Genomic DNA, 14,777 nt, shown 5'->3' on the forward strand with positions numbered 1-14,777 from the left:
GAATAAAGTATTAATTTTGGTTAATATTATCAGTATCAGTTTATTAATTGTAACAAATAGACCAGACTAATGTAAGATGTTAATAATAGATGCTACTGGATGTGGGGTAGATGGGAGCCCTCTGTACTATGCTAATAATTTTATGTAAATCTAAAACTGTTCTAAAATAAAAAGCTGATTTTTTTTAAAAAGGCAGAAAAATTGAACAGTAGAAAACATGCCTATTTTGACTTTGGCACTGGGTGAAGAAAAACTAAGAAAAGGAAAAAAAAGTTTTGGAAATTTGTATCATAAGCTGACTCTAACACTTATTTTTCATTCATCATATTACCTGTGTTGTCTGGAAAACCTCCTGTAAAAAAAATTAATGTAAAGTAGTTTAGAGTTGGTGATACCCCCAGACAATTCTCATAAAAAAATGCAAAATCAAAAAGTTCAGCCTCCATCCTGGCCTCAAAGATGTCCCAGAAATAAAGCTCCCCCTCAAAAGTATCTCATACTTAAAAATTATAAACCCACACAAGAAAACAAGACAACATGAGTAAGAGCTAGCAGTAATAGATCCAAAATATTCTAGAGACTGGAATCATAACACACAAAATAAAATAGAAAATTCTTACTAATATGCTTTAAAAGTTGAAATAAAAAAATAAAACAGAAGCTTGAACATTTTGGCAAAGAAATGGAAATTATATAATATGACAGAGATTACCTGCAAAATCAACAAATTAATTTTTTAAAATTTCAAATTCAACAAACACTTTTTGAGTTCTTCCTATGTGCTAGGGCATGTATTAAATACTTGCACACATATTATCTATTTTTACTTTCATAACAACAAATAATTCTATTAATAAGTACCAAAGTTATAAAAAACATGATACTAAAATATTTTATTATTTTTATTTTCTCTACAATCTGGATACTTTCTTCTGTTCTGTTTTCCAATTCACAAGTTATCCCTTCACGTGTACCAAATCTATCATTATTCGTATCTGTTGTGTTCTTATTTTTGGTTATTAGTAATTTTTTTCTAGTTTTAGAATTTCTATTTTTCTCTTTGTTCTGGCCTTTATATTTGAGAAGTTATTTCTAGGAAAATTTCTGCTTGCTTCTTCCAGGTATCTTAACCTACCAGTCTAGTATGACCCTATTCTGAGTTCGAAGATGGAGGTTGTCCCAAATTACAGATGATTGCAAGCTGGCTGCGAGTCAGTAGGAGTACTGATTTATTTCCACCTCACCATTTTCCTGAGGGCAAAGTCATTTGGAGCCCTAGCTTAAAGACAGGGGATGTTTATTTATTTATTGAGCCCAGGCTTTGTCTTCTGCCCCTTTTTTTCACAAGACTATCAAATGGCTGCTCAGTTTTGCAGCTGTTTCTTCCAGAGCATCAAATGCCTTTGAAAGCAGCCTTAAGTGCTGGGCTCACTTCTCCAGGTTCATGTCTTTTCCTAGATTTTGACCCAGTAATTTCTATCATATTAGCTAGTGACCCGAAAGGTTTCTGCAGAGTTGAGCTCAGAGAAGAAGTTGACCCAAGTGAAAAGAGGCCATTAAGCAGGCAGGCCCAACTTTCCTCTCTGGTTACAAATTTGTTTTTCCCATTACGGCCCTTTCACTTCAACATTGTCCTAGTCATGAATGGCTCCAGGAAATAAGTATTACATCTTTAAAACTTTAGCTCATGACTATACAAAAATCTTTCTCCTTTAGCTCCCCTTAATATCCGAAAAAGGATGACATCTTCAAAACCACAGTGTCGAAACTCTAAAAGTCCATAAAAAGTAAAAGAGAATTTTAAAAATCATAATAGCCATTTTTCAAAGAATTTGGCTTTGTTTTCTGATCCTCAAGTGAAACCTGGTGCTTCTAAATTCCCATCAGGAGGAGAAGCAGCCCTGATAGTGATGATTGACAGGCCTAGCAGGCATGACACAATGAAAGGCCTCATGCTGCCTGGTTAAGGGCTCAAATTTATGCATTTCTCTTCAGATGTCTAATGCCTATTGCAGCCCAGAGCAGGTTGATAAGGATACTGAGGTAGGACACTTTCAAAATCTCTCTCAAATCACACCCAAATAATTAAGAATCTCTCTCTTTGCATTGCCTTTCACACTTTAATGAAGAGCTTTAGGACATTGACCAGACACCCATATTCTCCAGCTTCCCTGTCCAATATGAGAGCCACCAGTCATGTGTGACTATGAAGCACCTACATGTGGCCAGAATGAACTGATTGAGCTTTAAGTAAAAACTATGCAAAAAATATATAAAATATCTCAATTTTTATATTGACTAGGTGTTAAAATGATATTTTAGATATATTAGATGAAATAAACGTATTATTAAAATAAACTTCATTTGTTTTTTACTTTTTAAAATTTGACTACTAGAATATTTAAAACTATACAAGTGGCTTGCATTATATTTCCATTGGACAGTGCTGCTCTAGGTGATCTTAGTTCTAAATACTGAATCTCTTCCTGCTGAATGGTTATTTTCTCAACTAGAATGTGTATTAAGCATCTCTGGAAAATTCCTTTGAAAATGTTTGCCATTAACTAACAATGAGACTAATCAAATAATTACAACTATTTGGATCTGAGTTTCTTCATATCCAAAATGAAGAGGTTAGACCAGCAGTCCCCAACCTTTTTGGCACCAGGGGGTATGGTTTCAGGATGAAACTGTTCCATGTCAGATCATCAGGCATTAGATTCTCATAAGGAGTGCACAGACTAGATCCCTGGCATGTGCAGTTCACAATAGGATTCGCGCTTCTATGAGAATCTAATGCCACCACTGACCTGACAGGAGGCGAAGCTCAGGCCGTAATGCTTGCCCGCTGCTCACCTCCTGCTGTGTGGCCAGGTTCCTAACAGGCCACTGACCAGTACCGGTATGCAGCCCAGGGGTTGGGGACCCCTGGGTTAGACTGTATCTCCTCTACAGTTTCTTACAATTCTATGATTATTTCATTATAATTGTTTTAAAAAATTTTTTAAGGTATGTTCTATGCATAAGGATATACTTGGTTTTTAAAATTATAATGTATATATATAATTTTTAAACTTGCTTTTTAAAAAATATATAAATAAATATTTCCTTGTTGATACAAAGACAGACATGAAGTTATTTTATATAGCCACGCATATGCTAAAGTTGCACATTCATTTACTATATCGCTATTATAAATTTTCCCATGAAATGATTTTGTTATGAAGGTTTTTAAATTTTAAAAGTTTAGCCTATTGCTTTATTATTTATTCCCTATAATTCGTCCCTTAGCTTTTCTTCCATAGGTCATCCTTATTCTTCATCCATTTATGCCCCCTATATTCTCCTTAGAACATTTCTGGTTACATTTTATCTTATCCTCATTTTGCCATGTCCTCCAATTTTCTTTCACGACTAAGCTCTCTTGTCAACTCTCACTAACTCTGTTTAGGAAGATTTCCACCCTGGCCACCCTCTTCCACTCCTTTAAACTGGAGCCTTCCTGGTCTCATCCCTTTCAAAACAAACTTACCTGAAAACAGCTAATAATAAGGACATTTCAAGGTGAATTCAAGTCTTTACTGTTACTTCTTACTAGCAGGGTAGGGAGCAGGTATTTGCATTTTAAATCTTAACTCTCGTCCTGAAATGAAAACCTTTATTTGTATTAAATTGAATGGGATGTTCCTATTCTATATTTAAATTTTCCTAAAATCCATTATGGTATGTGTCTTCTTAAATGTTTTTGCAAGCATTCCCCTGCAGCTATTCTTCCATGTGAAAACATGAAACCTGGCCGGGTGCGGTGGCTCACGTCTGTAATCCCAGCACTTTGGGAGGCCGAGCTGGGTGGATCACGAGGTCAGGAGTTCGAGACCATCCTGGCTAACACAGCGAAACCCCGTCTCTACTAAAAATACAAAAAATTAGCCAGGCGTGGTGGAAGGTGCCTGTAGTCCCAGCTACTCGGGAGGGTAAGGCAGAAGAATGGCGTGAACCCGGGAGGCGAAGCTTACAGTGAGCCGAGATGGCGCCACTGCACTCCAGCCTGGGCAACAGAGTGAGACTCCGTCTCAAAAAAAAAAAAAAAAAAAAAGGAAAACATTAAACCTACAGTTTGCTAAGGAAGATCCTGACTGCTAAAGAAACTGACTCAACCTTAATGTTTGGAGAACACTGGATTTGGAGTAAGATGATCTAGGTTTATATCTTGATGTATCATCCATTTCAAGTGCAAATCCATGGACAAATCCATGGACATATCCTCCATTCGTTCTAAGCCTGGGTCTCCTAATCTTCTGAAAGGAGCTATTAATAACACCTGATACACTTGCTGAGTGTATTTCTGAGCCTCTAAAGAAATAATGAACATGGAAGTACTTAGCAATGTTACATAGCCTTACTGATCTTGGGCATACTGAGATTTCATTAAATTTCACTCCTAGTTCCATTTTCCCTTCCTTGGGTTAGAAAAAATACATTGACCCATTCATTCAGACAAGAATAAAGAATATAAGAGTTTTCAGAATAATGAAAAGTTTCAAGTTAAGATAACACAGTCACTCTCTTCATGCAAACATGAGAGCTATGAAACACCTGTTAGAACTAATATCCCAGGTGACTGTATACAATTCATCTATGAAGCTCAATTTGTCAAGAAACAGCATAATGGTTTTATAAAATTCAGATGGAACCTGGACGGAGGGATATGGGTGCGCATTAAATTCATAGAATATTAAAGTAGCAAATTAGCGTTAAAGTGATGAAAGTAAAGTGCAAATAAAAGACTTTAAGAATTAACTAGTCGACTCCATGTATTAGGAAGGAATTCTTTGGTTAAAATAAATCAAACACAAAATTCAAGTGCTTAAAACCAATCACTCAAGATGTCAGTTGGAAAACATATATTCTTTCCTATTATTTCCTCTATGAAATGGAGAAAGAAATTCTGTCATCAGTGACTCTTGGAATTTGGTGGAAAAAGGAAAGAATCTGGAATCAGTCCCGTTGAGTTTCGTTCCACCTTCTCCTCTTAGAAGCTATTCTTTTCTCCCTGAAGGGAGGCAACACTGTCCGTTCGCCTGACTGGCAGTGTTTTAAGGACCCATCGCGCTTGACGGGAAAGTCAGGTACAAGCTGATGCTGTTATCACCACAGGAACCAGGGGCTGAGCGGTGAAATCCAGCTCCTACCAGCTGGAAGACACTAGGGTGAACGGAGATAAAAGCAGTTCTCTTTACCCGAAGTTTATTTCTTTTTCATACCACTTCAAATTTGGGTAAGAGGAAAGAGAGCCAAGGGGATTTAAGGAACCTGGATGATGAACTCCCCAGCGGTTTACAGTTCCTTCGTGATCTATTTGGTTCATTCATTCAACAAGTATTTCCGGGCTGCAGCTTGGGTGCCCGGACCTGGGGTAGGCAGTGGGACTACAAAGAGGAAAGGACCCAGAATAGAGGGGGCACTGGACGCATAACTGCGGGACAGCGAGGTCGCGCTCGCGCGGGGTGAGGTTGGAGGCAGCCGAGGAGCCCCCACAGGGCAGCGCCTGCCGCCGCCGCCGCCGCCGCCGCGCCCATCCCCCACTCCGACGGCCAAGAGTTCGGGCCGCGACGTCCCCATGGCAACACGCGGCGGCTCTGCGCGCGGGGAGGGAGAGGCCCAACTGCCTCGTTGGTCGCGCGGCGGGAGGGCCCAGGCGGCGGGAGCGCGGCGGCGGGTGGCGGGGCCCCTTGGGGCGGGTCTGGCCGGGCAGGAGGTGACCTACGCGGTCCTGCGCCCCCGCCTCAGACCTCTCGGGCGAGCGCGGCGCAGCGCAGGTAACGGCTTCTGGCCTTCCCAGCCCCACCTCGTCCCTGACCCTCACCCAAAGGCCAGGCTGCGCGGGTCCTCGAGCGGGACAAGGGGACCCCAAAAGGGCGGCCTCTCTGCGGGAGGCTGGGCTTGAACCGAGCGCGGGTCCTGGAGGGGGCGCGTGGCGCGGGGACAGAGGCTGGGAGGGGAGACCCGCGCTTGCAAATCCAGAGCAGAGCAGCGCCCTAAGTTAGGACTGGGCTTTAGTCGTGTGGCCTTGGGCAAGCCACTTAACTTGTCTGTGCCTCAGTTTCCCTGACGTTTAAGTGAGAGATTTGAGAATCTACAAAACCATTTATTGGTCTGCTCGTTCTGGTCAGGTTTTCCTTCACCATCCCTGCTCCTCTCCGCTCTGTCCCACACACAATTCCAGGGTCTCTCTCAAACTCTTCCGTTTGGAAGTGATGTGAGCTCGAATCTTCCTCCTCTTTCTACCTCCTTGAATGCTCTTTAATTGACTTTTATTCAGTGATTCGGAGGAGATGAAGTCCTTTTCAATACTTTCTCCAATTATCGTCATAGATTATTTTTTAACTAAAATTTTGTTACTGAGAAAAACTTTTTTTTTTTTTTTTTACTTTAGGCAAATACTAACATCCCTATTTTGTCAAGAGGTGAGCCAGTGCCCATAGAGCCATTGAAGAATTTCAAGATTTCTTTTTAAAGGCATTCTTAGCTTTTTTGTCCTAAATCTCATAGTTACATTCATCCTAACAAAACCCAGAGAGGGCCAAAGAAAGAATGTACTCAAATAAAGGCACACCTTTAGGGGAACCACAAGAATAGAAAGTTTGAGAACATTTGGCTAGAATTTCTCTTTTAATGGGAATTCGGTTTTACTCATTCTCAGGTACTGACCCCTTTGCAAACAACGTAATACAAGCTATTATTCAATAAGTAGTAAATGGATGCTCATTTTAGTCCATACCACTTATTTCAATTCATCACTAAGTCAATATCATAAATGCATAGGGGTCGCTAAACAAAAAACTCAAGTTTGGGAGGCTGAGGTGGGTGGATCACGAGGTCAGGAGTTCGAGACCAGCCTCATGAACATGCTGAAACCCCGTCCCTACTAAAAATATAGAAATTAGCCGGGCATGGTGGCGATTGCCTGTCCCAGCTACTCAGGAGGCTGAGGTGAGAGAATCGCTAGAACCTGGGAGGCAGAGGTTGCAGTGAGCTGAGATCGTGCCTCTGCACTCCAGCCTGGGCGACAGAGCTAGACTCCATCTCAAAAAACAAACAAAAAACCAAAACAGAAAACTCAGGTTTCTATATTTTGTAGGATCAAGAGCTACTACACAGAAAAACTCATACTAAATGGTTTTTGCTAGTAGCGAAATTTTCATGTTTTATAGGTTAAAGAATGTAAACATTTTAGGAACTTGTATCATTTTCCTCCTAACAGATTAAAAATCAAGAAATATAAACCAGATGTAGCAGTTTCTTGACATGGAGAACCAAGCCCATAATACCATGGGGTAAGTGCTGAGAAATTTCTGTTTAATAAGTATGTACTTAACTATGCCAAAAACTTCCTGAGAACACATGAATTTTGAAATTTACTATTAATAGAAGGATATGACAATTATTTTTGGTGAGGCAGATGAGAGGAAATATGAAGTGACTGTAATTAAGGATTATAATGCGAGACTTTCTGATTTTGACACTGCAGATCTGCACTCAAAAATCACTGTTTTCCAACTTTTAGTGACTGTCCAATATCTAAGGGTGATGGATGCGGAGGCAGGCCTCATGTGCTCTTCTGTTACCACAATGCAACCTCTCTTCGCCAGCTTGCTCCTTTTTTGCTGCATTGAGTATCTCAAGTTTCCCTCTACTCTTGCCCCTTAAGGCTGAACTCAACGCTTAAACATAGCCTGAGAATAGATCCAACTCCGTAAAAACATCATCAAGAACTAGATATCTTACCAAAAGTTTCACAAAGAGATAAGAATAAAATTTGTATAGCATTTGTCGTTGTAGAAAATCAAATTCCTGTTTACAAATATCTGTCCTAACTCTTTACCTGCTACCAGCATCACAGAGTTTTCTCTTCCTATTGTTTCACTAGCCAACCGACCACTGGCTGAACACAGAGTTTGGGGAATGAAGGGGTGAAGGGGTGGTTGTATAGTGCCTAATCTTGATTGCAACTGACTTTGGCACTAGTCACACCACTTCAGGTGTCTCACTTTCAGAAATTCTGCCCAGACCATAACTTTGATATCAGGCTGAAAGAAAGCTGCACAAGGTTGGATAATAATCATAGCTATCGCTTTTTAGCTCCTACTGCATACTCCTTCTTACAACAGCCCTGCTAGGTATTACTCTCATTTTACAACTAAGAAAAGTAAATATATTCGAGTACAGTCTAAGCTCTTATAACAAAGAGTCTCCAAAAACAGCGGCCTAAATAAGATTGAAGATTATGTCTGTTTCATATAGTTGTCACAGGTGCTGCACTCACCCAAGATACACAGACCAGGATTGGTTTGGCAACTCTGCCATCTTCATTAATGATTTCTATCTCTAGGACCAAAGTGGTTGTTTCAGCTTCCACCATCGTAAGTGTGCTCTGCCATCATGACTGTGCTCCTTCCATAGGGAAGGAGAAGGGCAATAGGAGAAAGACCTTTTCTTTTAGGAGTATAACATGGAAATAGCAGGTCTCACTTCTGTTCACTTTCCATTGGCCAGAACTTAATCCCAGAGTTACAACTAGCAGCAAGAAAGGCTGGGAAATATGGTCTGTAACTAGGTAGCCATATGACCAGATGAAGCTTAGAAGATCTAGAACAAAGGAGGAATAATGGATATTGGTGAAAAACTAGCATCCTCTACCACATTGAGGCTCAGAAAGGTAGAAAGACAAAAAAAGCAGGAGCTCATCCTAGAATATACACCAGATTAGTAGAGAAAGTAGGATTTGAATTCAGGTATGCCTGGCTGCAATCCCTGTGTTCCTTCTTACATTGGAAATGGATGGCAATGAGATGCAGGGAGCAGCCTGCCTGGTATCCATAGCAGAGCCAGGTTAGGATTCTGGGTTAAGTATGTGTTGGGTCCCTGGTGTGATGATAGCACTAAGAGCTAAGATGCAGATTGAAGATGTTGAACCTAAGGTTGGGTCCCAGATATCGCTTCACTCCTACAAATCCAAGGCCATGGAGTCATTTAAGAAACAGATCTTGTCCTTAAAGAACTTAGAATTTAGTAAGGAACAGTAGAACTTGTTTGGGTATGGTGTAATTACAACCCCCCAAGTTAATGAGAGTTTTTAGAGGTTTTCCTGAGGGTACTGTTCCACTCATCACAGTAGACATGGGGCCAGACATTGCCTACCATGGTCTCCAAAGCATGGAGACCCCAGGTTGGCATTGCCTCAGTCCCACATGCTATTGAGAATTATATATAAATCTAGATCATGAATACGATAAAACTTCATCATCAGGGACTTGTTATGTAGCTTATTAAACCATGTCACCTACATATACACTAATGTTTTGTGGAGCAGCCTACATTTAACAGATACCTATTTAGAGTCTACTGTGAGCTACTCACTGGTCTAGGCACCAGGAAGGTAGCAGTGAACAAAACAGACAACTGTTTCTCAAGGGGCTTATACAATAGTGGAAGAGACAGATAATAAACATATAAATTTGTATCATATGGTGATAAGAAGAAAAATAAAGCAGGTTAAGGGTGGGAAAAATAGAGAGTGTGAATGGAGTGGTCAAACAAAGATGCTTTGGTAAGGCAGCATTCGAGCAGAGATTATATCTGGGGGAAAAGATTACACAGAGCAGAAGCAGAAAGTGCCAAGGCCTACAGTGGGAGCTTTCCCACAGAACATTTTCAGTGTGAGTGAATCAATATTCTCTGATATCATGGTTATAACCAGGTTTGATGTTAATTTATCCATGATTTCTTCCAATTATAGATGTTTGTATTTGTGTCATAATAATCTAAACTCCTTGTAATTGAAACTCAATTTTATGTTTGTTCTTTTTGTTTTTAAAGTGTGTTTCCAGAACATAATTATAGAATGAGTAAGTGATCCCTTTTATTGGCCTTTTTGAGAAAACCTTCTCTAGGTTTTTCCTTGTTTTTGCTTTCTTATTCATGAATTTCTACTTACTAGTTTTCCCTTTTATGGTTTATTTTATCTTGTTCCCATGGGTTGAAAAATGTGCTTCAGTTATTTTCATGATTTCTGGATTTCATGATTTCTTTAAATAATAAAAGCATGTAAGTTTCCTCCTGAGCACAGCTTTGCTGCCTGCCATAGGGTTAGTGTTCTCACCATCATTTTCTAAATAATCCGTCATTTCAAATTTGATATCTTCTTTGACTCAAGAGATATTTAGAAAACGTAATTTTGAGGGGCATTTAGTTATCTTTTTATTATTACTTTTTAATCTTTCTACTATCATAGTCATAGGATATGGACTATATGATTTTGACTCTGTCAGTTTCACTAAGATTATTCTTGTAGTCTGTTGCAGGATCAACTTTTATTAATGTCCTTTGGGTATTTGAAAACACATGTACGTTCTCTTTTGGTTGAGTAAAAAGGCTAAAAAAGTTATATAATCAAACAATTTAATTGTTATTATGTTTAACTTGTGTTTTTCAAGTACAGTTACATTAATTTTTCTTTATTTGATCTGTCAAATTCTAAGGAAGATCTTCACTATAATTGTAGTTTGTCCAATCCTTCTTGTATTACTAACAATTTTTGGTTTACACATTTCAGTGTTCTGTTGCTTGATGTGTCAAGGTTTATGGGTATATCTTCTCAGCATATTATATGATTAACATGATAAAATATAGCACAAGTATAAACTAATGTTTTCTGTTTTAATTCTACTTTGCCTGATATTAATATTACCATCCGTGCTTTCTTTTTAATTTACTTTAATCAATAATATCTTTGTTCATCACCTTGTTTTCAACCTTTTTTATGTCATATCAAGTTTGTCTCCACATATAAATAGCATTTGGTTAGATTAACAAACAGAGGCCAGGCGCAGTGGCTCACGCCTGTAATCCCAGCACTTTGGGAAGCCAAGGCAGGCGGATCACCTGAGGTTGGGAGTTCAAGACCAGCCTGACGAACATGGAGAAACCCCGTCCCTACTAAAAATACAAAATTAGCCTGGTGTGGTGGTGCATGCCTGTAATACCAGCTATTCAGGAGGCTGAGGCAGGAGAATCATTTGAACCTGGGAGGCGGAAGTTGCAGTGAGCCGAGATTGTGCCATTCCACTCCAGCCTGGACAACAAGAACAAAACTCCATCTCAAAACAAAAACAAAAAACAAACCCCAAAAAACAAATAGGAAACATAGCTGGGGAGACCTCAGGAAACTTACAATCATGGTAGAAGGCGAAGAGGAAGGAGGCACGTTTTATGTGGCCAGAGCAGGAGGGAGAGAGAGAGAAGGGGGGAGTTGCATCTCCTGAGAACTCACTATCACAAGAACAAGGGGGAAGTTTGCCCGCATGATTCAGTCACCTCTAACCAGGCCCCTCCTCCAACACTGGGAATTACTATTCGACATGAGATTTGGTTAGGCACACAGAGCCAAACCATATCGGCGGGCTTATTGACAGTGGTCTTTACTCCATAATCATCAGGCTAGGCAGTTTCCTTGCAGGACCCCAGGTCACTCTCTTTCAGTTTTTTTTCTCAGGCTAATCAGATTCCAGAGAATTCTAATTTCCTACCTGGAGAGTATACCAGCATTCTGGGAGCTGAAAAGGAGGAGGGGGCTGAATTCAGACTTAGATTGTTGACCTTAACCCCCCAGTTTCCAGTACGGTGGTCCTGCCATCTACTGTACCTGGTGTTCCCCAACCCCAGTCCAGAGCCTTTCTGTTTTAGCTTCTCCAGGGAATGTGCCTGGATTTGAATGCCAGTGAGGAGATCTAGGAGTCAACCCCTCTTAGCCATTCCTCCTGTTTTCAGGCTGACACTCACTTGCTACTTCCAGATGTATCTAGTTGGTTTGCTACTTGGCTTTGTCCACTGCTAGTTCCTGTTATTTTTATCCTTGTAGGTTTGACCTTCTAGGTTAAAAATATCCCTTTACTTTGTGTTAGTAGGATTTGGGGAGGGAACAAAATGTGTGTGCATACATCTTCAACCAAATTCTCATTTTTCTCTACTGAATCTTTTACTGTACCTTTTATTCTGTGACTTTTATCTTAGCCATTCATCTCATTCATAGAATCTTGTCAAATGCTTCCTAAACATCTAGGTACTGCTACGTGATCCACCAGATTCTTCTTATCTGCTATGAAGATTATTATTTTCAAAGAACCAAGGTAGATGAATATTAAATCATAACTTCTTGCATCTGATTCAAAAGGTCCTTTAAAACTATACTCTTCTATGTGTGCATCTTTCTTAACCCTTAAAGTGTTCTTTCCCTCTGAGATATATTAATCATCTTTACTTTACTTACCAGGTTCTTGACTTTATGAATCATAACTTTACTTACCAGGTTCTTGATGAGTTAAACACAGTTTTAATAACAGTTTGTAAAATAAAATCTAATTTTTCTGATGTAAGTCAACATATTGGTACCTGAATAAATTATAGTAATATATTATTTTTGCACATTGAAAATTCTTTTTAAATTTGGTTAATTCCCTTGCTTTCTGGTTAGCCCAGATTATACCCCCTTACTCTCCCTCTCTTCATACTTTATTCACCTCCCCCCATATACACATATATTCCCCCCCCAGAGTAATCAAACTGGACAAGTTCTTCCAGTTTCTTGTATCTCTGAAGAAGAAACAAAGTAAAGTACATCTGGGTTAAAATCCTGATATGTCAAACTTGACGGTAGACTCAGAAATGTTAGCAGTGCTGAGTGACTGTAGGAATTAAATGCATGATTTTGAAAGGAAGGAAAGTTATTAGGAAGGAGAGAGAGGGAGGAAGGAAATAAGGAAAGAAAGGGAAGATTTCTACAAGAGACCTAGTCAAGCTACTAGTAAGTTTAAGGAAAGATGAAAAAGTACCACTGTGTAGGATAAATTTGCACATATATTTTACAGGAAAATCTTTACAAAAGATTAGTTACAACATACATTTTCTTAAAAATCTGATATGTGTGAATATAGATATGTACATCAGGTGCATATCCACCTAACTTGACCTGGTTGTCTATGGTGCTTAGTTGTGTGGGACCTTGGAACCACCTGGAATTTTGTGAGCCTCTAATCAGAGCACTAGTGAAACAGAGAAGTGCTAAAAACATGAATATTACAGATATGTGATGAGTGGGTTTGTTCTCTCCCCAAAAGAAAGAAGCAGTCTCATTGGACAGCAGTTAGTATAAAAGTTGTACCCTCCTTGAACTCAAGAAGCAGAAGGAAAAGGAGAAATAGAGACAAAAATAGAAAAGCTGGCAAGAGAAGTAGCAACACAAGTATCAGTGGTAATAAGAACATTAAGAAGTTAGTCCTATAACACTGTACGCCAGCGTATTCCAGGGGCCCCAGCTCAGTTCAGCAATGTTTTGTCTTCTCTTCTGTCACACCACAGGGACAAGCACAGTGCCTGACATAGGGTAATTGTGCAGTCAACTTTTTTTTTTTTTTTTTTTTTGAGGCAGGGTCTTGCTCTGTCACCCAGGCTGGAGTACAGTGGTGTGATCTTGGCTCCCTGCAATGTCAGCCTCCCGGGCTCAAGCAATCCTCCACCTAAGCCTCCTGAGTAGCTGGAAGTTACACACCACCAAGACTGGTAATTTTTTTGTTTTGTTTTTTGTAGTGGTAGGGTCTCACTATGTTGACTAGGCTGGTTTCAAACTCCTGGACTCAAGCAATCCTCCCACTTTGGCCTCCCAAAGTACGAGAATTACAGGCATGAACCACTGCTCCCAGCTCAGTCAACATTTGTTGAATGAATGACTGAACTGAAAGAATGACAGCCTATTAAAGGCAATAAACTGTCAAACAACAGGGAAATAAAATATAAATACCAATTTCAAAAGACTAGAGAAGAGTTGAATCAAGAGTTCAGAATTAGGTAGAAATGAGGTTGTATAAAAGCAGGGTGTGAAAAAATGAAGAGAATCCAGGACTATTTTCGTAGATACACTTGGGGTATTGAGGACTTGCCTTTTTAACTGGAGAATGTATGGGGAATGGTTACATAGGAATGGCTTCAGCCAGGGACAAAACATACCCATGTGCTTTCATGGAGTCTCCGAGGGTAACATACTAAGACTCACAGTTTTCACCCTTAAATGTTATTTAAGTTAGGTTGTGTCTTGAAATCAGAAGATAGGTTTGGCTATTATTCCCTTTTTCCTCTAAAAGCAATTGTTAAGTTATTGTTGCTTCTTATAATAGAAAGTGTTATAGAATGACAGAAATATGTTTCACATGTTGCCACATTAAAGCACAAACATATATGGCATAGCCATTTATGGGGAAATCCACTGGCCAACCCATAGTGCCGTGGAGTAACTATACCTATAATCTGTACAAATGCTAGAGTACAAGATGAGCAGCACAGAGCTAGGTGCACTATAGAATCCATGCAATAAAATGGTTTCCAGATTTTCTCTAAAAAGGAGAAAGGGGAAAATGCAAATACTTTATGCTAATCTTATAAATCTTCAAGTTATATACTACTTAAAATGGTTCAAGAACAGGAAAAAAAAAGATGAATCAACAAAAGAGCTGGCTCATAAAGGACAGCTAGTCAAATTACCCATAGAGGCTATCCATTTATATTAGAAACAGGTGGTATATGAGGCATAATTGGTGCAATGGCCCAGGGACTCAGGAATATCCAAATCTTGCCTCAAATCACCAACAACCCCAAGGGAGACTTACCATAGCAAAGGAAAGCAAGATACTTTTAGTGGTAATGATAACGAGGGAACCCACCTCACA

At 39.5% G+C, this 14,777-nt stretch overlaps 2 protein-coding genes across 8 annotated transcripts in view; one reads left to right on the top strand and one right to left on the bottom strand.

Annotated features, from left to right (window-relative positions):
* The window catches only part of SLC36A4 (solute carrier family 36 member 4), a 344,024-nt gene that overhangs the window by 188,358 nt on the left and 140,889 nt on the right, over positions 1-14,777 (bottom strand). The window lies entirely within an intron of this gene.
* DEUP1 (deuterosome assembly protein 1) overlaps positions 4,804-14,777 on the top strand; it is an 89,839-nt gene continuing 79,865 nt past the window's right edge. For 3 of the 6 annotated variants that reach the window (XM_054524916.1, XM_054524920.2, XM_054524919.1), the window contains exons 1-2: positions 5,691-5,819; positions 7,265-7,337. In XM_054524916.1, the coding sequence (XP_054380891.1) occupies positions 7,309-7,337 (29 nt within the window). In that variant the 5' untranslated portion in view covers positions 5,691-5,819; positions 7,265-7,308. Of the gene's footprint in view, positions 5,417-5,688; positions 5,820-7,264; positions 7,338-14,777 lie in introns of those variants that run through there. The other 3 variants (XM_063711325.1, XM_054524915.2, XM_002822351.5) reach the window with 3 other exon arrangements.

This window comes from Pongo abelii, chromosome 9, assembly GCF_028885655.2.
Source record: "Pongo abelii isolate AG06213 chromosome 9, NHGRI_mPonAbe1-v2.0_pri, whole genome shotgun sequence".
NCBI lineage: Eukaryota > Metazoa > Chordata > Mammalia > Primates > Hominidae > Pongo > Pongo abelii.